Source organism: Vigna radiata, chromosome 4 (genome assembly GCF_000741045.1).
Source record: "Vigna radiata var. radiata cultivar VC1973A chromosome 4, Vradiata_ver6, whole genome shotgun sequence".
Classification (NCBI taxonomy): Eukaryota; Viridiplantae; Streptophyta; class Magnoliopsida; order Fabales; family Fabaceae; genus Vigna; species Vigna radiata.
In genome coordinates this window covers 14,717,564-14,744,312 of record NC_028354.1, presented here as the reverse complement: position 1 = coordinate 14,744,312, position 26,749 = coordinate 14,717,564, and the positions used below count along the sequence as shown (strand labels likewise).

Genomic DNA, 26,749 nt, shown 5'->3' with positions numbered 1-26,749 from the left:
TGAAATTGAAGCTGAGGGTTAGCACTTTACATTTAAAAAAATTTCAACTAAAGAATGGCTTAGAAAAACTAGTGATATGCAAAGTTTAATCCACCATTCATTCTAATAAATAGACTTGTAATTAGTGTTAAGACAAGTAAAGAAATTTAGCCTATTTGAAACGCATAAACAGAAGACAGAAACATATATTACATCCATTTACCTACCTTTAAATTCAAATCAAAGCATAGACAGAAGATAGAAACATTATGGTATTAAATAACATTGTTTCCACTCTACCCATCAACTAGCATAACACTTTTAGAGGTTGTATATAAAAAATCATGTCTAAAAATTTGCACAAATATATATACAAAATCAGAAAGTGATATATAAAATTTCAGAGGAAAAATAAAACAAGGGTAAAGGACCAACCTATTGCAACAATGAAGAACACAGTAAAAGAACGTTGAAGGACGAAATGTAGTTCACAATAGTCGTGAATAGCGAATCAATTTTTTAGTTGTTAATGTCCTAGAAAATGATGGAGGAAGTGAATCCCTTGGTAGGGAGAGAAAGAAAAAACCGAGTCGTGGATGAATGGTGGAAAAGAAGAATCCGCGAAAGATGTTGAGAAAAAAGAAAGAATTTCGGATTGAGGATCAGTCCCACCATATTCCAAACCCAACCCTCGTGCCAGGGGCCTTAGGGCTGGGGTTCAAAAAAGTCTCCCATTAAATGAGTAAAAGAAAATGAGCTTAATTTTAAATAGGGTTAGAACCAGCCAATAGGATTGGGTTCAACTGACAACTTTAAAAGAAAACAAGAGGAAGAGGAAGATAATCATCAAAATTTAATAAAGTTAAAAAAGCTCCTACTTTTTTTTGAAAGATTTTCACTCTCAAGTTTAGTAATAACATTGATGTTGATTCTGAAATTGATGATGACAGTCTTGTTCATCCTATGTCTTTTGTTGTTAATTATAGTAAACTATTAAAGAAACAGTTATACTATACTCTCAAACGTCAAATCTACAATGAAGATGTCAAACATGTCGAATGGCAAGAAGCCATCGAAAAGGATTTACAAGCTCTTGAAGATAATCAAACCTGTTATATAGTAATTTTAATATTGTTAAGGTACCAACAAAATAAAAAGATTAAAATTAATTTTATGTATTCTCCTGAAAAATAAAATTTCTAATAAATTAGTTTTTATAGAATCCACACACGCTTAAAAGAGTTACTTAGATACAATAAAAAGAATATAAAAAGATAAAAATAAACAAAATAAGAAAATATTAATTGACAAAATAGTAAATAAAACAAAGAAATAAAATTGAACAAAAGATAAAAAAAAATGAAAATAATAAAAAAAATAGGTTGATTTTACTTTTTTTTTCTAAAATAAGATTCATAATTGATTATTTAAGAATTATTGTTTAATTAATTATTGTCTTATATTTTCAAATTAATAAATAAAAATTTTGAATTAATTTAATGATGTTCTCACTATTAATTAAAGTATATTATCAATTAAAAATAAGAAATAAAGTGTTTCAGCTTGTGTTTTCACTTAAAATATCTTTCTAAGCAAACACTCATTATATAATAATATTCACATACTTTTGAAAAACATGGATTCAAAGATCATGAAAACTTTTCAAGAGTTATAACAGGACAAAAGTAGAAAAAAAAAATTACAACTTTTTTGGTTTTTTAAATAAATATAGAAAGAATAAAGGAGTATAATTTCAAAAACAATTCTTTTTTCATTTGATACTCTTTTTTAGAAAGCAATTATTTTTCATTTTTTTCTACATTTTTTTAAAACTCTTTTATCAATTTTTTTCTCCCTTTTATTCATTTTTATTATTTTGTAATACAATCTATTAGCATTTTCTTTCTTCTTAATGTAAGGGAGAATATGATATTTTTCTTTTTTTTTCAATGAGCTTAAAACAAGAAAAGAATATTAAAAGCTCAAAGAGATAAATGAATCGATATCAGGTTAGACTTATTTGATCAAGTAGTTAAAAATAAAAAATGTTTCGATAGTATTAAATTAGACATGTTTACCTAAGTTCCAAAATAAAAGAATCAAACTAAATACATAAGTATAAACAAAACATGAATAAATCACTCAAAAAAAATAAAAATGACACATGATAATCCACTCTTTACATAAGACTCAAAACTCACAAAGTAAAATCTCTTTCACCAAAAGATTTAATCAAATAATTATCATTTCAACTCAATTAGATAATCACATAAACAATCAACTCATATTAACACAAAACATGGCTCCTATTTCAATATTATGATACTTTGAGTCATTTAATCAAATCCTAAAAAATTCAATGCAAATTTGTTTTATTGAAAATAAAAAAGTATTTTTGGTAGATTTCTTATGAAACATATTGTTTAAAAGTTTCAGAAAGTAGGCTCTTAGGAAAAAAGAGTTGCAATCAGAATGGACAAACTTAAAAATATTGTCTGAGTTTTTTGAGTTAATACTTTCACAACTATTTTAAAAAGAAATTACAACTTTTTTCAATGAAAATAAAAATGAAAATTGAAAAACAAGAAACAAAAATGGAACTGTTAACTACAAGTTGTCTCTCACGCACTTATTTCGAAAATGCATGATGGAATTCTTTTGGGGAGAAGACAAAATCTTTTATGAATTTTTCTTAATCTAACCATAACTCAAAATTTATTTTCTTTAATTATAAGAAGTACAAGTCACTTGTACAAATTTATTGATTTTTAAATTTTTATTTAATAATTAAAAATAAAAATAATTTTTTTAAATTTTTATAAAACTTTGTCCACTTATGCTAAAAATAGAAAATAAATATGTGTGCACTTTTAAATTATTTTATGAACAACGCTTTAAAAAGAATTTAAATTTCACATGCTTTTCTGTTTCAACAATCTTTCTTCTTTCTTCGCAACCATGTTAACAAAGATCACCACTGAAAACTTGTTTGGATCATTCACATCAACAAACTTGATGTGTAGAAGATGTGACTTCAACTCAGCTTGAGCATCATAAGGGACATTAGGATGGTTAAAAAGAATCATCAATAATCCTCATAATCTCATCTTATGAACAAAAATATGCACCTAAAGACTTCTTCATCATGAATCAAGTCAATTACAATAGTAAATGCTTTAGATGTACATCTAATACGGTTAGTTCTTCTACTGCACTTGATTCCTCCATTATATTATTCTCACAACTTTGCTCTTAAAAATAACCATATAAGCTTAGCAACATCTTTAGTAAAATTAATGTCCACTAGTAGACATATTTGTCTGAGCATCAATATATCCATAAGTAGATATATCGTGTGATGTGATTCGCTAACAGTTGATTTAACCTCTGAACTCTAATCTCTCCCATACAAGTTATCATTTATCATTTGTCTTAACTAATTCTACATACTTTGCATGAAGACTTTCATCGTTTGATTCATAGCAACATAATGCTCAATCATCATTGTCATAAGCTTTTTTGAAGTAGTCTCACCCCCTGTATTAATTGGTTGTGTTTGTTGCTGGTAACCATAAGGATCACATGGTTGTTTTCATAGTATGGAGGATAATCATAATGTTAGCATTTATTTTAATTATAGAATAAATATTATAGCATTTTAAGTTTCTATTTTTAAGGAACATAAAGTGGTCCATTAAGCCATTATTTTTATCTTTTTTTAACTGCATAGAGGTTATGGAACAATTATTATATTGTTTGAAGGTAAAGCCCAGTCCATTATTTTTGAACCTGTGATGGCAGACTTTATATAAAGGGAATGGGTTACTCTCAGTTTTGATTACTAAGCCTACTCCTCTATTCAGAAAAACACATTATCGAGTTTGAGTGAGTTAAGGTTTAGAAAACAAAGTTGTCTCTGTGTTGGGATTACCAAAATTGCAATGGCAGGAGGTACGCACATTATTGTACATTGTTCTTTCATATTCCTTCTTCTGCTGATCTTGATATGAATTAATTACTGTGATGTTAATATAACATGTTTAGATCAATTTTACTCTGCTCTATTTCATCATTTGGTATCAGAGTCTGTTCATTCCTCTGCCTTGCATGTTTTGGTTGATTTGAATTTTTTATTTATGGACTTTATTATTTTGATGTTTTTAATCCAAACAAAATTCTCAAATTAACGTTAAACTTGATTACAATTTTTTTTGTAATACTAAACGGAGCTTTTATGTTTAAAAGGGAAAATAAAATTAAAACTGGATCAAGAGGACCCCTTTAAAGCCGATGAACAGTTTCTATCTGTTCGCTTTTTCTCTCTCTCATATTTCAGGATTTTGAAAAATCCTTTTGTTTTTCTTCATCTCTTTAATATAAAGAGGAAATCCTATTTCTGCGTTTCAGTTTTTGGGTCAATTCATGACCTGTTTCAATATTGTTATTTTTCAATCCTACGTGTCTCCCATCATATATATATATATATATATATATATGTTTAAATGTTTTTGAATTAATAATTATGTATATTTTATGGATATTATTTGTATGTATACATTTGTTGTTATACGTGCAAATATGTGCATTATTAATAATATATTTGCATATTAAGAATTTTATGTAAATATTTATATATTATTAATGTTTTATTAGTAATATAGTTTTAATAAATTAAAGAGTAGTCACAACATCTTTAATCAATTAAAATTGTATATAAAGTTTTGCTACATGAGAAACATTAGTTGTAAATAATTATATTTAATATGATAAAATCTACCCACATGAATTTTTTCATATTTATATGATTAATTGGGATAAAATATTAAATTATATTTCTTAATGTACCCACAGGAATTAAGAAAAGAAACATAATTTGATAGTTTTATCATTAAAATAATGAGTCTAATTGAGTAAGACTTTAGCTCACAGGCAAGTTTTATGTTAATAAACTCATTGGTAAAGACATGTTTGCATTGGTAAAATATGACATTTATTTTAGTCTCAAATTATATAATAAGCATGTAATTTTGAATTTGCAATTCCCGAGTTGAGAGGAGATAATTATAAGATTTGGAAGGAGAGAGTTCTTCTTCATTTAGGCTGGATGGACATTGACTATGCTATTAGAAAACCAGAACCACCGGGTATTAATGAGACCAACACTCAAGATGTCATTGATCTTATAAAAAATGGGAGAGGTCAAATCGTCTCTCCGTAACATTCATAAAACCAACATTTTCGTTGGGATCCAGGGTTCAGATGACCAGTATGAGAATGTCAAAGATTTACTAAGGGCTATTGATGAGCAGTTTACGACATCCGATAAATCTCTTACCAGCACCCTTATAATGCAGTTTTCATCCTTAAAGCTCACTGAAATTAAGGGAGTGTGTAATCATATCATGCACATTAGGGACGTTATGGCTCAATTGAAAGCTTTGGAAGTTACCATGTCTGATTCTTTCTTGGTACACTATATTTTGTGCACTTTGCCTCACCATTATGCCCCCTTCAAAATCTCTTACAACACATATAAAGATAAATGGTCTGTTAATGAATTATTGACCATGTGTGTTCAAGAAGAAGAAAGGCTATTAATAGAAGAAGGGGAAAGAGTGAACTTGATTACTTCTTTTGAGAATATGAAGAACCAAGTTAATAAGAAGGGAAAGATTCCTGCTAAGCCAATTATTAAGAAGGAGTCCAGTTGTTTCTTTTGTAAAAGGAAAGGACAGATAAAGAAAGATTGCTTAAAATTTAGGAATTGGCTTGATAAGAAAGGTACTCCATTTGCTTTTGTCTAGTATGAATCTAATTTGACTAGTTTTAATCATAACACATGGTGGATTGATTCTGGTTCTACAATCCATGTTTCTAATATCTTACAGGGTATGCAAAACCTAAGGAGGCCAGTGGGAAGTGAGCAATATATCTACTTAGGGAGTAAGATAAGTTCACATGTCGAGGCCATTGGAACGTGCAGTTTAGTTTTAAGTAGTGGTTTTGTTTTGCATTTGGAAAAGACATTTTATGTTCCTTGTTTTTCTAAGAATTTGATTTTTGTTTTAAGACTTATACCTTTGGGTTTTTCATTTAATTTTTCAGATTCTGGTTTTACCTTAATGAATAAATCCAAAGTTGTTGGTTTTGGTGGATTATGTGATGGTCTTTATTCCATTATTTTGCAAAACAATGTCGCTTATGATGTTATGCACGTTACTGTCGGGTTAAAAAGATGTGTTATGAATGAGAATACTTTTGTTTTATGGCACCGTAGATTGGGACACATCTCCATTGAGAGAATTAAGCGATTAGTCGATGAAGGAGTGCTTAGTACTTTGGATTTTACTGATTTTGAGACTTGTGTGGATTGCATAAAGGGTAAGTAAACTAACAAGTCTAAAAGAGGTGCTAAGAGGAGTTCAAGCTTACTAAAAATTATTCATACAGGTATTTGTTGTCTGGATATGGATGCAAGTAGTCTGAAATACTTCATCACCTTTATAGATGACTACTCACGTTATATGTATCTCTACTTACTTTATTCTAAGGATGAAGCTTTTGATGCCTTTAAAATTTTTAAGGCTGAAGTTGAGCTATAATGCGGAAAGCAAATCAATATTGTGAGATCGAATAGAGGTGGAGAGTATTATGGTAGATACACGGAGAATGGACAAGCACCTGGTCCGTTTGCGAAGTTTCTTCAAGAATATGGAATTATTGCCCAATACACTGTGCCTGGTTCTCTAGATCAGAATGATGTGGCAGAAAGAAGGAACATAACTTTAATGGACATGGTGAGAAGTATGAGGAGTAATTCAAATCTTTCTCAATTCTTGTGGACTGAAGCACTAAAGACGGTTGTGTATATATTGAACCGAGTTCCAACCAAGGTCATCCTAAAGACACCGTTTGAGTTATTCAAAGGTTGGAAACCAAGTTTGCGACATATAGGCGTTTGGGGATGTTCGTCTGAAGTGAGAATTTATAATCCACAAGAGAAGAAACTAGACCCAAGGACTATTAGTGGGTATTTCATTAGATATGCTGAAAAGTCTAAGGGATATAGATTCTATTGTCCATCGCATAACACTAGGATTGTGGAGTCAAGAAATGCAAAATTTCTTGAGAATGACTTGGTTANTGGGAGTGANCANTTTCCAAACATTGGGAATGAAAGGGATCACTATGAAGCTCAACCCTCTAGCTCAAGTGATAGATTGGTTGTCATTCACACCCCTCAAACACAAATGGGTGTTAGACAAAAAATAATTGAAGCTTCACAACTTGCTGAAAATGACCTTACAGATCAAGTTGTTAATGAGGAACAACAAGATGATGTTGAACAACCTACTGAATAGTTGCTTGAGCGACAAGTTCCTCATTCCTCAGGAAAATGATGAAGCAACATTAAGAAGATCTACTAAAGTTAAAAGGCCAGCAATTCCTAGTGATTATATAGTGTATTTGCAAGAAGTTGACTACAATATTGGAGCTGCAAATGATCCTGAAACGTTTTCACAAGACATGAGTTCTATAGAATCAAACCTATGGTATAATGCCATAAAAGACAAGATGGATTCCATGGCATTCAACAAAGTCTAGGATCTCATTCAATTGCCTAATGGTGTAAAATCCATTGGATGTAGATAGGTCTTTAAAACCAAGAAAGACTCAAAAGGCAACATTGAAAGACATAAAGCAAGACTTGTTGTCAAAGGGTTCACTTAGAGAGAAGGAATTGACTACATAGAGACCTTTTCTCTTGTATCTAAGAAAGATTCCTTCCGAGTAATTATGGCAATAGTGGCTTATTTTGATTTTGAGTTACATCAAATGGATGTGAAAACAACATTCCTTAATGGTCATCTGGAAGAAGAGGTTTACATGAAACAACCTGAAGGATTCTCTTCTAAAGACAATGAGCATTTAGTTTGCAAGCTTAATAAATCCATCTATGGATTAAAACAAGCCTCCTGCCAATGGTATCTAAAATTTCATGATGTTATCACTTCATTCGGTTTTGAAGAAAATGCCATGGATCAATGTATATACCAAAAGGTCAATAGGAGTAAGATTTGTTTCCTTGTATTATACGTGGATGATATTTTGCTTGCAACCAACGATAAGGGTTTGCTATATTAAATGAAACAATTTCTCTCAAAGAACTTTGACATGAAGGATATGGGAGAGGCATCTTATGTCATTGGCATTAAGATCCATAAGGAAAGATCTCGAGGCATTTTGGGTTTGTCTCAAAAGACCTATATCAACAAAGTTTTAAAGAGGTTTAACATGAAGGATTGTTCACCAAGTGTAGCTCCTATTGTGAAGGGTGATAAACTCAACTTGAATCAATGTCCGAAAAATGATTTTGAGCGGGAACACATGAAGAATATTCCATATGCTTCAACTGTTGGAAGCCTTATGTATGCTCAGGTTTGCACTAGACCTGACATTGCATATGTTGTTGGAGTTTTGGGAAGATATCAGAGTAATTCAGGTGTTGACCACTAGAAAGTTGCAAAGAAGGTAATGAGATATCTTCAAGGGACAAAAGATTACATGCTTATATATAGACGAACTAAATGTTTAGAAGTGATTGGCTACTCCGATTCAGACTTTGCTGGCTGCGTTGATTCACGAAAATCAACATCTGGTTACATTTTTATGTTAGCTGATGGAGTTGTATCTTGGAGAAGTGTCAAGCAGACATTAACTGTTACTTCTACTATGGAAGTTGAGTTCGTTTCTTGTTTTGAGGCTACCTCGCATGGTGTATGGTTAAAGAGTTTCATTTATGGGCTTAGAGTTGTGAACTCTATTTCTAGGCCATTAAAGTTGTATTGTGACAACTTTGCTGCGGTGTTTATGGCTAAGAACAATAAAAGTGGATGTCGAAGTAAGCATATTGACATCAAATACTTAGCCATCAGAGAACATGTTAAGAAAAGAAAGTGGTCATTGAACACATAAGCACTGAGTTGATGATTGTTGATCCTTTAACTAAATGCATGCCACCAAAGAATTTTAAGGATCATGTAGTGCAAATGGGACTTGGTTCCATGATGTAATTTCATTATCAGTACATTTGTTATTTTTCAATGAAACTCTTATTCAATTTGATGTTTTTTTCATATGTTTTTGTGCACATTTATTTTGAGAAGATATCATTTAGTTTTGATCTAGCATAAACATATGGTTTATGTATTAAGTTGAGAGCTAATGTTGATAGAAATATATATTGTGGTACATGGAAGATAACACTCACTATCAGAGGACCTATCGCCATGACTCGTATATATTTTGTCACTTATTGTGGTTAATAATTGGATAAATGCACCAAGTGGGAGAATGTTAGCATTTATTTTATTTATAGAATAAATATTATAGCATTTTAAGTTTCTAATTTTAAGGAACATAAAGTGGTCCATTAAGCCATTATTTTTATCCTTTTTTAACTGCATAGAGGCTATGGAGCAGTTATTATATTGTTTGAAGATAAAGCCCAACCCATTATTTTTGAACTTGTGATGACCAAACTTTATATAAAGGAAATGGGTTACTCTCAGTTTTGTTTACTAAGCCTACTCCTCTATTCAGAAAAACACACCATCAATTTTGAGTGAGTTAAGGTTTAGAAAACAAAGCTGTCTTTGAGTTAGGATTACCAAAATTGCAATGACAGGAGGTACGCACATTATTGCACATTATTCTTTCATATTCTTGCTTCCGTTGTTCTTGATCTGAATGGGTTACTGTGATGTTAATATAACATGTTTAGATCAATTTTACTCTGCTCTATTTCATCACATAATTTGGAAAAGATACCCAAATTATCGATCATATGGTTGTTCATATGAAGGTTGCTCAAAATATTGATCATAATTCTTTTGAAAATTACATTGCTAATTATTTTAGGATGAAAAAATATTTTGCATTTTTGGAAAGCAAAACTACATAAAAATTAAGATAAAAAATGAATAAACTTACAAAATTAAAATAAATAAAGAAAATAAAATAAAATAAATGGTAGAGAGATAGAGAAAAAGAAAATGTTAGTGATAAAAAAATAAAAATAAAATAAGAACAAAAACAATAAAAATTCTAATTGTGTTTTATAGTAACAACGTCAAATTTGATAAAGTTGTTTATGTGATCAAATTGATATTACTAAACTATAGCAACTTCATTATTAAGGTAGTAGCCAAAAGAATAAAAAGGAAAAAGTCAATCTTAAGTTGTATCTCAACGACACAAAATTGATTCCTAACCAGATTAAGAGTTGAGAATAAAGTTTAGTAAAGGAAAATTGTATAAGTATAAATCCATGTAATCAGATAAATGATATCACAGAAATGATCAATCGATGAAAAAAAGTTCAATACAGACTCATATGTGTATAGGGATGGCAACAGGTCGGGTCAGACATTGATAGTGCCTACTCGCAACCCGACGACAAAAAAAATATACCTGATACCTGCACAGATACCCGCTTAAAAAATATCTGCAGATATTTTAAAACCCGCGGATACCTGCAAATATTTAAAAAAATATATTTTTATAAATTATTAAAATAAAATTTAAATAGAATTACAAAAAATATATAAAATATAATATAAATTAAATTAAATATAAATTAAAATTTAATTTTTGTTTCGGTTGAATTGGTTCGAGGGTCGGTCGTCCTTCTTTGCTTTGTTCTCTTTTGATCTTCAATCCTTCCTAAGAATGTCATCCACTCTGATGTGTTGTTGACCTGCAGAAGACACTCTGACACTCTCAGATATGTTTCATAAAAAGGTCTATATTTTATTAGGATAGAAGATCATCATTGTACCTAGACTTCAATCAATCAAAATCAAACCCAATAATCAATAATCAATACTATATATTTTGTAAAGCGTAAGGTAATCTGACCTATTAATGTCTGTTAATTATCCATAAATGATAATTAATTCTGATCGGTACACCTTCATATACTACAATTTTAATTAAACTTAATCTTGTAAAATATAAATTGATGTTAATTTAATTTAACTTAATAAAATAAAAATTAAATTTTTATTTTTATCTTTTGTGCGTAGCGGATATCCGCGGATACGGATAGTATAATACTCGCACTCAACCCGTGGGTTTCGGATAGTAAATATCTGCGAGTATCAACTATCCGTCACAGATTTTATCCGCAGAAGCAGATTTTTTTGTCATCCCTATATGTTTATCATCCTCACACTTGTAAATATATTGAATTATTTGTCCAAATAATAAATATATATGTCCACCAACATCTAACGAACAATGAAAAAATACGAAACATTAGAGTTATATCGATTCAACGGATAATATGAGAATTAAACCATCAATATTGTAATTTTTTTTTGTTTAATTCTATTTTCTTTGTATGTATGTCAACTTTAGTGGTTGAATTGAATAAACTAAATTTGTATTCAGTTATCCATTTTTAATTTCATTATTACAATAAATCAAATTAAAAAGAAATTATAAAACATGAACTAAACTAAAACAACTTTATATATATATATATATATATATATATATATATATATAAAATTCAAAATAAGTTATTAAAAAATTAATAAAGACAAATTATTAAACATATAATTTTTTTAATATTTATTTGTATCTCCTATTTTTTAATAAATGAAAAAAAAAGTATTTCAAAAGTACAATTAACAAATTTCAAACGAATTTGATTATTAACAACCAATATTTGACTGATATGTTGGTCATCATTAAGAGTGTGTTCTTTTGATAAGATTTGTGGGAGATAATTTGGGAGATGATTTGAATGAATTTGAGTGGATTTGAGGGTAATTTTTTGTTGTTTTTTTAGTGGATTTGTGGATAATTTTTTGTTGTTTTTTTAGTGGATTTGTGGGTAATTGAGAGGGGATTTGAGGGTAAAGTTTGTGAGAATTAGTGTAAAATTTGATTGATATTATAGATTTAATTTTTTTTTAATTGGTAAAAATTAAATATTACCAAAATACCCCTAGTTATTAAAGTAATATAAAATGTTATTTATTAATGTTATATTTAATTGTAAAAATATTTGTAAAGAGTAAAAAATTAACATTAATTTTAATATACCATTTAATGCATGCGTAATTTTTTTTCAAAGTGCTTGTAAGTACACCTTAAAGAATTTAAAACAAATAAAACATTGGAGAGCACATGAAATTTCGTAAATTTGGCAGATATACACACAAAGAATTCTAAAATAATTGAAGGACACATGCGACATTTGGTAAACAGTCCTCGCAAATATTTTCATGAGAACGGGTGTTGAAAAAGGACACCATCCCGCACATCCGCCTTTATCTGTCGTCGTATTTTCTTTCATCCGAACACGAAGTATCCTGACATTCCTTACTCGCTATCGCCTCTGAACAGTAAATTTTGTTCAAACGAATACAGCGTAAAAAAAAAAGTAAAAATATTCATCAAATCCAATTTTAAACCAAAATCAAAAGTATATTATTTGTGTAAATATGATACAGAGTATGTTATATGATAATTTTAAAATGAATGTGTTATGCGTTAAGGTGAAAAAAAAAATAAAAAAGAAGATATACTGACATTTTTTTTTCTCTCTTACTTATATGCTTGTCATCATTTCTCTTGCTTCTTTTTCTTTCCGTTTCCTCCCTTTCTCTCTTTCCTTTCCCTCATGTCTTATTCTCTTTTTTTTTCTCTTTCTTATCCTCGTAACTGTCCCACATTTATAGTCATTAAATTTTTATTTTAATTTTTTTTATTGTAAGTTTACTTTTAACTGATGCTTATATTTTCTGAAGAGATAAGTTATCTTTATTTAAAAATTAATAATTTGATTTTAATTAGCATTTTAATTATTTATTATTTATTTATTATCTTTTCTGTTACTATATATAATAAAATATGTAAATTATTCAAAAATTATATATTATATTCAAAATAATATATTATATTAAAAAAACATTTTGTTATAAATTTTAAGACGTTACGTCATAAAAAAAATTATTAATATACTAGAGTCACAAAGAAAAAAATTTCATCTAATTATATTTATTTTCTTTACATCCTTTCTTCAAGAAATATTTTGTCTTCTCATATTATATAAAATGACTAATACTTTTAGATATATTATCTTTATTTTATATTTATCTTTTATCTTTATTTTTATTTTTAGTTAGTTCGGTGTTGCTCCTTCCACCACTTCAAGTGCTTCTACATCTCTCCACTATTTTTTTTTTATTCCAAAAATATCTTCCACCTCCCCACTATTTTCTTTTATTCCAAAAATATCCTACACCTTCTCATCCTCAACAATCTTTCTCTTTCTCTCTCCCATTAATAGAGTATTTAAATATAAAATTAAGAGGAAACTTCAATATTAGTACTTCTACCACTTCCATTGTATAAACCTAAAAGTTAGATGTAAATACAAAATAATAAACATAATAATATTAATAGTAAATAATAATATATTATTATTATTATATACTAACTTTATAATAACGAAAAGAACTAAATAAATTTCAAATCTTTAACAAATAACTTTTTTTTTTATATTTTAAGTATTTAATAATATTTTTATATTATTTATCTAATAAATTAAATATTTTTTTCAAGTTATTTAAGTCAAACATGTCGATAAGTTAAAACATAATATAATGTTAAAAACTATAGATATTAAAAAATGTAAAACACACCCACACTCACTCACACACACACACACACACACACACACACACACACACACACACACACACACACACACACACACACACACACATATATATATATATATATATATATATATATTTCTAGAAATTTAGAACAAAATTATACAATTTATTAAGTAATTTGAAGAAAAAAAAATATTGAACAACGAAAATAAGATTGAATCAAACTTATTTAAAGGAAAGTTTAAATAAAAGAAAGATTGAACAACAATATATCATAAGTTTAAATCTGAGCCATGTGAATGCTCCATTAATGCGGAGTGAGAAAAAGAAATATGGTTGAGGATAATGGGGAGGTGTAGGGTATTTTTGGAATAAAAGAAAATAACAGGGAGGTGTAGGATATTTTTGGAATAAAAAATAATAATGAAGAGGTGTTGAAGCACTTGGGGTGGTGGAGGGAGCGACACCCTAGTTAGTTTGTTCTATTATAAATAGAGAACCCTATGTGTGCATTCAAGACAAGGGATTAATTCCATATATAATTTTCACTATATTTAACATCGTATTAGAGCCTTAGGTTCTTTTAAGGAAAAAGTTTCTGGGGCCTCTATCACTACATCTGCTGCTGCCGGCGGCGCCGTCGTCTACCGCTGTCGGCGGCGCCGTCGTCTACTGTTGTTGTCTACCGCTGCCATTACCGAAGTTTCAGTTTCAACCAATGATCACACAGTTGTGATTGTCTCGACCATGCGATCACCATGTCATCAATGGCGCCTTCATTGGAGCTCCTACGTGCTCCCAGTGCCTTTTGAAGTTATGGATTTACTCCCTTTTTCGTCGTGCATGGTGGAATGTCTAGTAGTAATTTAGAGCGTCGAGGTCGTTCGTTTTTCGCTTTCAGGTTCATCGTGTGTTGTTGCATGTCTCGTCTCCTTTCAAGAAGCTATTCAGAACATTGAGGTTGTTCTTTTTCCTTTTTCAGGTGCCTTGATTGGAGAATCATGGATTTTTATGGTTTCACTCTCTTGTTTATCCATGGATTCTTCCAATGTCATCTCTTTGTTAATTTATTTATAGCCATGGTGGCTCTCCAACAATTACCTTTTTATCCATTGATGGCATTTCTCAGCGACGATTTGCAAGAAGAGATTTACATGGAGCAACCTTCCAAATTTGTTACTCAGGGGTAGTCTTTTGGGTTGGTATTTCGTCTTCTATGTCATCTTGCAAATCATTAGCAATTTGGTGTCACTCGAGTATAGAAGCAAATATTTTCACTAAGTCTTGATGGATTATATTAGTAACAAGCTTGGCAGCTTGAGGGGGAGTATTAGATATATTATTTTTATTTTATATTTATCTTTTATCTTTAGTTAGTTTGTTATTATTTTTTATTTGTATTTTGGGCTTAGCCCACATTTCTTTTATTATAAATATAGAGGACCCTATGTGTATATTCAATACAAGAGAGATTAATCTCATACATAATTTTCACTATATTCAATATGGTATCAGAGCTATGTTTCGGTCTTGGGACCTATGGGTTATGGGCCCACCACGCTTCCGCTGCGCTTTTTAAAGTTGTGGATCTTCTCCTTTTTCCATCATGCATGGTGACATGTCTCACAGCGATTTAGAGCATCGAGGTCGCGTTCATCATGTGTTGTTGCACGTCCTGTCTCCTCTCAGGCAGCTATTCAGAGCATCGAGGTTGCTCTTTTTCCTTTTTCAGGTGCCTTGATTGGAGAGTTTTTTTATTTTTATAGTTTCTCTCTCTTGTTCATCCATGGTTGTCTCTTCTGACGTTTGATCCGTCCATATATGCTTTTTTCCCATGGAAAATATGGTTTTGTTAGTTTATTTATAGTCGTGGTGGCTCTCCAACAATTATCTCTTTATCCACTAGTGGCATTCCTCTAGGGTGATTTGCAAGAAGAGATTTACATGGAGCAACCTCCCAAATTTGTTGCTCAATGGGGAGTCTTTTGGGTTGGCATTTCGTCTTCCATGTCGTCTTGCAAATCATTAGCAATTTGATGTCACTCGAGTGCATAAACAAATATTTTCACTGAGTCTTAATGAATTATATTAGTAACAAGCTTGGTACATATGTGTGTACCAGCTTGAGGAGGAGTGTTAGATATATTATCTTTATTATCTTTATTTTATATTTATCTTTTATCTTTATCTTTTATCTTTAGTTAGTTTCTTATTATTTTTTATTTGTATTTTGGGTTTAGTCAATTTTTCTTCTATTATAAATAAAGAATCAAATGTGTGTATTCAACACAAGGAATTAATTCCATATTTAATTTTCACAGTATTTAACAAATATATTATTGATATAAAACTTCATAATTAATTTGAAACTATATTTAATGAGTATTCTGGTTTATATATTTAGGTTTATGATTTTTTTTTATATATTTTTTTACATAATTAGATTTTTATATTTTTAAATTAAAGTTACTGTGGTTTATTTTGCTAAATTTGTGTTAATATTATTTAAGAGATGAGTATGTATCCATCTAAATCTTTTTTTCTCTTTCGAATTCCTTCTTCTTCTTCAATGACACAACTCTATCATCACCATCCTAACGAAATCTATCACTAATGACAAATCTTTAAATAAACATTTTGAAGGAGTCAAAACATACATAACATTTTTTGGAGTGCTACATACACAAAATATACTAAAATTAAAATAAATTATAATTTATATGTATTAAAAGAATTGAGGAGGCCAAAGCCCCCTATAATCCTACTATTCATCACCACTCACTCTTTCATCATTGACATTGTTCTTGAATCTCATCTTTTCCCTGAGTTCCCCAAACCCTCTTCCTTAACCATTTCCTTCACATAAAAAACTAAAGTACTGATTTTCCACCACACTGTTTGTCGGGGTGTTAGGGTTTTTCAAGAAATAGGAATTTTGAGAGACTGTGAATATGTATGTTGAATTAGCTTAAGTGATTGTGCATAGTTTTCTGATTTTTAAATATTTTTTTGTGATTGAACCAATTAGGCTCCACAAATAGGGCTAAAGAGAATAAGGAGGCTTTGAGAAAACCGAAGAGGGAAGAAGATGAGGACTTTCGAATAATCAACTATCAAGCCGAAAAGGGGAATGTTGTTGTCATGTACAAAGTCGGCCTCTTTTACTACTTTGGGATTAGGGGATAGAGGTGTGATCATTGGAAGGTTGGTGATGGAGTTGTATCATTAGAAAATGTGGAGAACAATTTAAGGGTGAGTCTAAGTTCCATGTTAAATAAAAATCATAAAGTTAAACACCATAAAAAAATATCCATAAACTCAATGTATGTTTTGGGTTAAAAGTAATGTCAATCCCTTATATAAATTAGAATAGGTCACTCATACATATATATAATCTCGCCATGATGAACCCCTCATAGCAAAAATAAAGACTCATAAGTGGTATCAGAGGTGATTGTTCAAGATATGTCTTAGACCGTAGTGATAACAACAACATAACACAACCACACCATAACCACAACAACTATATAAATAAGGACATTGTACACTTGAGGAAAAAATATACTCTATGAAAGAGACTCATCATTGAAGGAAAATTGTTGGGAATAATCTAAGCGTGAGTCTAAGTCATACATTGGATAAATATCATAAAGTTAAACACCATATAAGAAAAAAGACTCATGAACCTAGTGCCTCGAGGTTTTGAACTAAAAGTTGTGTGAAATTTTAGATTAAAAGTGGTGTCAATTCTTATTTGAAATAAGACTCATGTCACATATTTAATCTCTCCTAACAAAAACATCCCTAAAAAAATGGACCCATCAAAAAAAGAATTCAAGAAGGTTTGAGCTAACACCGTTATGACAACCTTTGAAATGTGATAGATTTAAAGGAAAAGACCACATTCACTCTATTTATATAGGAACTCAATTAAACAAAAATATACAAGAAAACAAATTAATTATACTTAAATATTGAGATCGAAATACTAATTAAGTCTATTTTAAAATAAAATATATAGAATTAATTTTTTTTTAACCAGAATATATTTTAAATTATTTGGTTTTGAATAGATATATTTTGAGTTATATAATTTAAAGTTATGAAATTTTTTTCTGCATAATATAAAATATGTTTTGAATTATTTAAAATGCATAATTTAGATATATTATTATAAGAACATGTTCATTATTTTACATATGTGAAGATGAGAAAATAACTACCGAGGTGAATAAAAAAGAAACTCTTGTTCAATTAGGTATAGGTATTGAATAACCAAATGATTTTGAAGGATATGGTTCTTCCAATAATAAAGATGGCGTCACGAATATTTGAATCTATACCCATGACAAAACCATTTGTGTAAATCTCATTGGAATATTAAAAAATTATTTAATTTGGCATAGATCGCATGTATTCTCTAATAGAAGAAATATTTTAACCTTTTTTAAAATTTATTGACTTACCAATTACTAGAATGAAAAATGTAATTTCCTAAATGTACTCTTGTTTTAAATAAATTATTTGGAATGTATTTTGAATTTTTTTTTCACTAATTAATGCTTTTTTTAAAAATAAACAAGTATTAATAAAATAATTAATGTTTTTAATGTAACAAATATTTTAAAATAAGTCAAAGCTATAAAAATAATAAATAATTGGTAGTTTAAATGAATTTTCAATTCTATCCATAATTAATGATTTTAAATTTTAAAATAAATGAATGTAAGTTAAAATAATAAATGTTTGTTTCAAGTATATAACAAGTGGCAAATAAAGTCATAAATAATTATGTGTTAGAGTTCATTTTTAAAGAAAAAAAAAAGTATACGTTGAGTATTAATTGTAAGTTTTAATTTTAAATTAAGTAATAAATTAAATAATTAATTATATTTTAAGTCATGTTGGTATTATTAATTGAATTTTGGTTTAAATACGTTTTTTTCTCTGTTTTGGTTTATTTTATTCAATATGACATTCATCTTAATTTACTTTTTATATTGATAAATTAAGTTCAATTCAAGATGAACATATGTATCAATTTGTGATTTTATTTATGGATAATGATATTTAGAGAATATTTTTTTGATATTGAACATTGATTATGTGTCAATATGTGATTGGTCAAAAATTACTCCATAATAATGTTTATGATTATTATTATTGATTCTGGAGTAATTTTTGACCAATCACATATTGACACATAATCAATGTTCAAATGTTGTCAAAAAAAATGTTGTCTAAATATCATTATCCTTTATTTATTTTTTAACTTTTTATTAATTTATTATTTAAAAAAAATTGTCTACATATTAAGTCAATATAGTATCACGTTAGAATATTAGTATCACGTGTCAAAGTCAAATCAATGTCAGTATCACGTTTCAAGTCAATATAATAATCATACATAAATATTACTTGTCAATATTTTAAATTTAATTTAGTTCAAATTTTCATTAATCTTGTTTAATTTAGTCTTAATTTTTGTTAATTTTGTTCAATCCAAATTTTGTCCTGCTTTAAATTTGGTTCAAATTTCATCTTTATTAAAACTCACATTTTTACTAAATATTTATTTCATTATTTTTAAAGTAACTCTAACTATATTATCAAAATATAATTACTAGATTTTTGTTTGATTTTTTCGCAAGTAAGAAATAGGGTTAGAGTTGGTTAAAAACAATGAATTTTTCTTCTAATTTTAAAAATAATAACAAATTTTCTTTATAATTTTAAAAATAAATTATAATTTTTCTTTTAATTTTAAAATCTCACATCGACTAAAGATAAAACCAAATTATAATATATAAGTGGATGCATACCTCACATTACAAGCCGATTTTGTAGGATTGAATTAGACTTAAAATTCACTTTCTAACATGGTATAGAGTCATAGTTAGAGCCTATCCTAATGAGATCTATGTGGACATTCTGTTCCACCCATTGTCAGGCCACTATCGGACCAACTATTAATTATACTCTCACGCTGGTTTTGTGGGATTGAGTTAAGTTTAAAATGGTATCAGAGTCATGGTTGAAGCCTATCCTAGTGAGATCTATGTGGGCATTCTGTCTCCCCTGTTATGGGACCACCCATTAATTTTACTCTCACTCTCAAGATGTCTATACCTCGGCGTGAAACATGTGTGTTGGAAGTTCCACATCGACTAAAAATAAGACCAAATTATAATATATAAGTAGAGTGCAAACCTCACCTTATAAACAAATTTTGTGTAGTTAAGTTAAACTTAAAGTCCCTTGTTAATATTTAATAAAATTAATTTTGCTTAACAAGCATTTTACACTGCCAACAACCTAAATCCTGATAATTTGATTTACAAGGCTCACCCAAGTATGTCCAACAAAACTACATGATTTCAAAATTTCCAACATATATATTGAATCATGAAATTAGTTTAATATCTTCTTAAATAATAACTATTCACCAATTCTTATCGTTTATGTTTTTTTAAATGAAATAATCAATAAATCCTTTTATCTCTTAGAAAATATTTTGAGTGATATAAAATATTTTAAATTAATGAACCATTTTATCTATTATCATAATTTTTTAAATTAAATAATTAATAAATTATTTTATCTTTTATCATAATCTTTTAAATAAAATAAAACTATTAAATTAAATAATTAATAAATTTATTAAATTAAATAATTGATAAACGACTATAGAGATATATTTCTTAATTATATTAAATATTTTTCTTCTCAAGCTAACTTATAAAATAATCAAATAACTTAATAATTAATTTATTGATTTGATCAAATATCCTATTAAAAATTTCAATTAATCAATTAATTCTTATAATATGCATAGGAATGTTGTGATATGATATTTAAAAAAAAAATTATGATACAAATTTTATGGTTTGAATTTTTATGGGAATAATTTAAAACAACTTTATATATATATATATATATATATATATATATATATATATAAGATTTGACTTTTTTTATTAAAATTTAAAAACATTAAAAAAATACAACACTTATGTAAAAATAAAAATAAAAATGTGATCTTTGGATATAGAGGTAAACCGATACAAAATTTTGAACTTTTTCATATGGAATTGATTCTAACTTTTTTTCTTCCTTGCTTGTAACTTGTAAGTTATAAGTTAATATTTTCTCATTATTACTATTGAATTTCAACAATAAGTTTGAAGTTATTATATTGGTTTAATTAAAAGTTCATTATAATCAAATCATTGGTGAAAAAAATCACAAAATATTATAAATGAATATCTATATCTCCTTCAAATGTAAAGAATAGAGATAATATAGGACTACTTGATGGTTTTACCATTTACTATTTGTATATTTCACTAAAAAGTAACTTGAAATTTATCAAAAATCTTATTCAAAAAATATTGTATTGAATTTTGTATATTTTTAATACCAAATTATCTTTTTATAAATTGAGAAAAAAAAATCTTAGTTATATACTACCAAATTTTATTGCTTTCCTTACAAAAAATACCACAATCTTATTTATATGTAAATCAAAATTGAGAAAGTAATAAATAATTAGTATTTATATTTTCTTAAAATAAAAGAAATCATAAATATCATTAATAGTCAACAACTTTGAATAGCACCCAATTTGTGTTGATGATACACTTTGATTAATTATTTATCCTTTTATCATTTATTTTTTTAATCTCTAAAAACAAACCACTATGCATCTATTTAAAATTCAACTCAACCTATCCTAAGTTAAATATTAACCATGGTTAATGAAACCACACCAAATAAAATAATATAAAATGATAGTTTTACATGATTCTTCTCTCTATAAAAAAAACCTTCATTCTATGAAAAAGTAAAACTCTCCAAATTCTTCTTTCTTCTCCTTCTCTCTCCACATATTTTCTTTTTGAAAAAAAAAGGAGAGAAAGAGTGAAAAAGAGATTTAGAGAAAAGAAAAGAAAATGCAATAGCATTGGGATTTGGCAAATTAAGGGACAAGTTGGTGGTGCTAAACCACAAGTGAGGTCACATTAGGTTGGTTGTGGAAGCATTCTCTCAAGTTTTTCTTTATAGACACTGGTATGTCTTTCTTTCTTTCTTTTTCACTTTCAATGAAAACTCTTTATTTTTATCTATTTTTACTTCCTATCAAAAATTAAGAATCCTCCGTTTCACAAATATTTTTTGCCCTCAAATTTCTGAAAACCCTTTTGTTATTTTAATTTTCCGAAGCTATTTTCATTTTCAGATTTTCATAAACCCTCATGGATTTTGAAGAAGAGGGTCTGCATCTGTTCAAAACTTGAACTTTGGCCCCTCCTTCATTCTTCCAAAATAACACTATCTGCAATTTATATAGACTTTTAGCTTCATAAACAAAGCGCGGGACTCCGAAAATTTTCTGTCCCTTCCTCTCCCCCTTTCTCTCACGATGTAGATAGAGAAAGCACTTAGTTTCCTTCGGTACCCTTTTTCAGTTCTCAGCCTTGAAGGCTTGTATACCTAGGTTTCCTTCTTTATGTTTTGTTTTTGGTTGGCGGTGGGGGAATAAAAATGGAGCCTTTACATGATCATTTGTTTTGTTTTTATAACTTGAATGTGATAACCATAGCAGGATGGTGTGGTTTGTTGATGGAATTTTCTTTGATCTAGCTAAATCCCCCTTAATTAGTTTGAAGTTGAAGCTGATAATGCAAATGTGTTTGTAGGTTTATCTGATAAGGGTGCATGCTGTTTTGATAAATTCCTTGGTGGGTTGTTTCTGAAACAGATCCGTGTCTACAATGATGGGTAACGGAGACCCTTTGGATTTGTATAAACTTTTCATGGTGGTGAAGAAGAAAGGTGGTTATGATGCTGTTTGTAAGAATAGGCTGTGGGATTTGGTGGGGGAAGAGTATGGATTGGGTGTGAAGGTTGGTTCCGATGTGGAACATGTTTACAGCAAACACTTAAGTGCTCTAGAGACATGTTTGAAGAATGTTGCTGGTGGCAAGTTTGCTGAATATGGTTTAGAGGGTGATAGAGTTAAGTTTCAGAAGCATTTGATGGAGGCACACACTGAATCCATGTTGGACGATTCTGGTGAGGAGGAGGTAGGAGATGAACATGAGAGGAGGGAGTGTGGCTGTCCGGATGGTAGGAAGCTCAGTGGTAGTAATAGAGTCAAGTGTGTGAAACCAGAGTCCAATGGGGCTGAACAGGAGAGTGCTTATAAGTATATAGATAGGAGTAAGTCATGTGGTAGTAATAGTGTGAAAGACAAGAATACAAATTCTAATGGGAATGAATATGATAATGTATGTGACTATCTAGAGGGGAGGAAGTTTGGTGGTACTAATAGGGTGAACGGGGTGAATCCAGATTTCAATGAGGCCAAGAAAGTTAGAAGGCCGGAACTTGTTGATTTGGACATGCTGGAGGACCACGACAAGGGTGAGCCTATTGTGGTAAAATTTTGCGGATTTAATACTGAAATGGATACACCAGAAGAGTTTGATGAGAGCAAATTATTAACTGTGGATGCATCCGATGCAGAAAGTGACATGCTTAGATTGTCAGATGGAAGCAAGAGCAACAATAAAGATGATGATGACGATAGTGAAGTCTTGATATTGGATCCATCTAGTGTTGATAAAAAGAAATTTGGTCACAAGAGGAAGAGAGAGTCTGTGTCAGAAATGCTAATTTGGATTAACAGCATTGCTAAAAATCCTTGTGATCCTGCAGTTGGTTCGATTCCTGAGAAGTCTAAGTGGAAGTCTTGCAGTAGTCAAGAGATCTGGAAGCAGGCTTTGTTGTTTCGAGAAGCAGTCTTTCTAAAGAAAGATTTTGAGACAGCCAATGAACAACTTAGTTGGCAGGTAATATGAAACTACCATGTTCTCTTTGTTTGTCATGCAGATCATTAATGAATTATGGAATATAGTACCGAGTTCTATGCCATTATTTTTTGTTGAGACCATACGTCATGAAAATAAATCTTTATAATTTTTTGATAAATTTATTTCCCCGATTATCTAATTAAATAGATGCCTTTATGTATTTTTTCTGTTTGGTAACTATTGTCAATATTTTCTGGTTTAGGCCCTTTTGCTATTGGCATTATAATTATTATATTTATATGTGTAAATCATGGATGCTGTTCTTCTACATTATTTTTCCTATAATTTACTGATGTATTTGTTTGTTCATAATTACTATATAGAAACTACTCAAATTTAGGCTTCAGAAACCCATATTTTGGGGTTTCTTTTAGGTAAAAATATACTTCAAAAGCTTACCTCTATTTGACATCTATTCCTTCACTCACTATAGGACTGTTATTTTCATTCTTTCATTTTTCTTTAGGCTTCCTCCACCCATTATTGTAGTTCACATTCTGCTAATTTTGTAATCTAATTTGTTGTGTTCTTTTTCTATTAATCATACCATCATATTTTTTTTACAACTTCATTACTATATTGTTGTAGCTTATAGATTGATGGTCAGTTTGTAAACTATGACTTATTATTATCATGAATATGTATAGTTTTCAGTTTTTGTTTTATTTTTTAAGTATTTATGTGTATTTTTGCAATATAAATTATTTAGTTAGTATTATAGTTTTTAAAATAGCGGTCATCTTACTATACTGTTTTCAAAGTTAGTGATTAAATTCATATTGGTATCATTTACCGGACACTTATGCTTCATCAAAATTAATTTCTCATAATTTTCTTGCCCATACATTAAGAAGAACAAGTTACTTCAGAAAATTTAAAAATTCTATTTTTATCTTATTCCAAATTTACTAGATTTGTCAATATCTTATTTATTGTGAGAATTCATTAGTATCTTACTACATAATTCTAATTCTTCAACTTTTAAATTTATCTCAAAGCAATTCAATCTTTTGACTTCTTTTTAAATCTTTGTTATAGAAAGAACTTATTATTGTTGATATCTTATTGCTTAGTTCAAACTTTAATATTTATATTTTAGTGTGATAAATTATTTATTTATAAGGTAAAAAGCGTTTGCTGGCACTATTTTAGTTGTGTGCAAAATCGTCTGTTAAATTATTTTCTTTATTTCAATCAAGACTATACAAATATTGATAATCAATTTAAATCTTTTGTTATGCTGCTTAAATTTAGTTTCATTTAAGTTTCTTTCTCTCTTGTGCGTGGGTCTATGTTGTTTTGTGTCCTATTTATTTTACATTAGATGGTTTAGAGTGTAGTGTTGTGTTTTGTGTCCATGTTTCTATTGAAAATTGAAAAGAGAACTCTGGTGTCAAATTAAAACCAAAATGTTATGCCATTTTGTAGAGTCAGAAAATGCATCCTTCCATGTACGATGATCGCGTTGAGGCATTGTACAATTTTAGAAAGAGGTTGAAGTGTGAAGAGAAGTCTTTATTGGGAACATCTACATCTGATGGAGTCTCCTCGACTTCGTCGAAAACAAAAGCTCGTGGAAATTTGGAGAGAACCTCAAGTTCTCGATCTGAAAATGTTGTTGATAAGAAGTTACATGACTCCTGTAGTCTTGATAAATATGCCCGGGTGCACATCCCTGTGGGGCCAAATCATCAAGCTGAAGTGCCAGAATGGACTGGCATAACTTGTGAGAGTGATTCTAAGTGGTTGGGGACCCAAATATGGCCTCCAAAATTTGTAAATTCAAAATCGTGTCTTATTGAAAGGGACCCGATTGGAAAAGGAAGACAAGATTCATGTGGCTGCCCAGTACAAGGTTCTGTTGAGTGTGTCCGGTTTCATGTTGGTGAGAAAAGGTCTAAAGTTAAGATGGAGCTGGGGGAGGCTTTTTTCCAATGGAGATTAGACATGGTAGGTGAAGAAGTTAGTAGTTCTTGGACAGATGAGGATGAGAAGAAGTTCAGAGATGTGGTGAAATCAAACCCTGCTTCACTTGATAAATGTTTTTGGGATCATCTCTTTAAAACATTTCCTAAGAAGAGCAGAGAAGATTTGGTCTGCTACTATTTCAATGTCTTTCTTCTGCAGCAGAGAGCATATCAGAACAGGCATACTCCAGATAACATTGATAGTGATGATGATGAATCAGAGTTCACACCATTGAGGAAAGTGTTTGGACATCAAACACCAAAATCACGCAACCTCACCTTGTTATCACCCAAAAAATCCACTGGCAAAAGGTCAAATAGCAAGTGAATGGTCAGTCACCTCTCGATCTTTATCGAGAATGTGCATTGACAATTTTGTGCTTATTTTGCTGCCACAATTTTTAGAATCAATGGGTCTTTCTCTCCGTAGAATTTGGAACAACCATTGATTTTGGAAGTGGAAAATGGAACCTAAAAGATTGGTTCTTTTGTGTAGGATCAATTTAGGACATGAAAGATGTTTTTTGAAGCCTTGCCAACAACTATGAAAATCTGACAGTTGGAGCTGCTTTTAGTTTTACATGCCTCCATTTTGAGACATGTCTTCTATCTGTTGGCTGTAATATGTTACAGCCACAGGTACTACTCTCTTCCCTCATTTTATTTTCACCAGTTTTTGACAAGGGTTACTTTAAAGTTCAAAGAACAACATCATGAATATATGGGGCTACATTTCATTGTAGAATTTCATGAAGAAATACTAAGTCTTATTTGAATTTCAGCCTTTCATTCATGCAAATTTCTATCAAAATGTTTTTGGCAGTCATATACATGTTGTTTTGGCTCAAGTATATGCAACTTTATTATGTTACATTTTTCTTTTACAGACAATTTTTGTGTAGATTCTTTATGTTTTTAGTATTACTTTTTAATCAAATTTGGAGATTGCCTTCACTAATATACCAAATAAAAGTTTATATTCAATATTAGGCTACACAATACTAATGGGAATAACAGCCATTTTTGGAACTTTACATTTATCTTTTTTATTTTTATTTTTCGTCAATGAGTCCTGTGTTCTATCTATGTTTGCTAAAATATATTCTTTGCACAAATACTTGTCAAGATCTTTCTTGTCCTGTCATGCTAGTTGTAAATTTGAATTATACAATTCATAATACAATTTTATATTTTGAATTGAGCAATTGCAATTCAATTTTAAAAGACAGTCTGT

At 29.3% G+C, this 26,749-nt stretch overlaps 1 protein-coding gene across 4 annotated transcripts; it reads left to right on the top strand.

The window, feature by feature from the left end:
• Positions 1-21,519: 21,519 nt before the first annotated feature.
• LOC106758054 (AT-rich interactive domain-containing protein 1) lies at positions 21,520-26,296 on the top strand. 4 transcript variants are annotated; one of them, XM_014640960.2, is made up of 3 exons: positions 21,520-21,743; positions 22,373-23,527; positions 24,977-26,296. In XM_014640960.2, the coding sequence occupies exons 2-3, from the start codon at positions 22,448-22,450 to the stop codon at positions 25,841-25,843; spliced, it is 1,947 nt and encodes a 648-aa protein (XP_014496446.1). In that variant the 5' UTR covers positions 21,520-21,743; positions 22,373-22,447; the 3' UTR covers positions 25,844-26,296. The 4 variants fall into 4 exon arrangements, with proteins under 4 accessions (XP_014496446.1, XP_014496447.1, XP_022635627.1 ...); XM_014640961.2 differs by lacking the exon at positions 21,520-21,743 and having other exon boundaries at positions 21,802-23,099; positions 23,202-23,527; XM_022779906.1 differs by lacking the exon at positions 21,520-21,743 and adding an exon at positions 21,805-22,127.
• Positions 26,297-26,749: the final 453 nt, after the last annotated feature.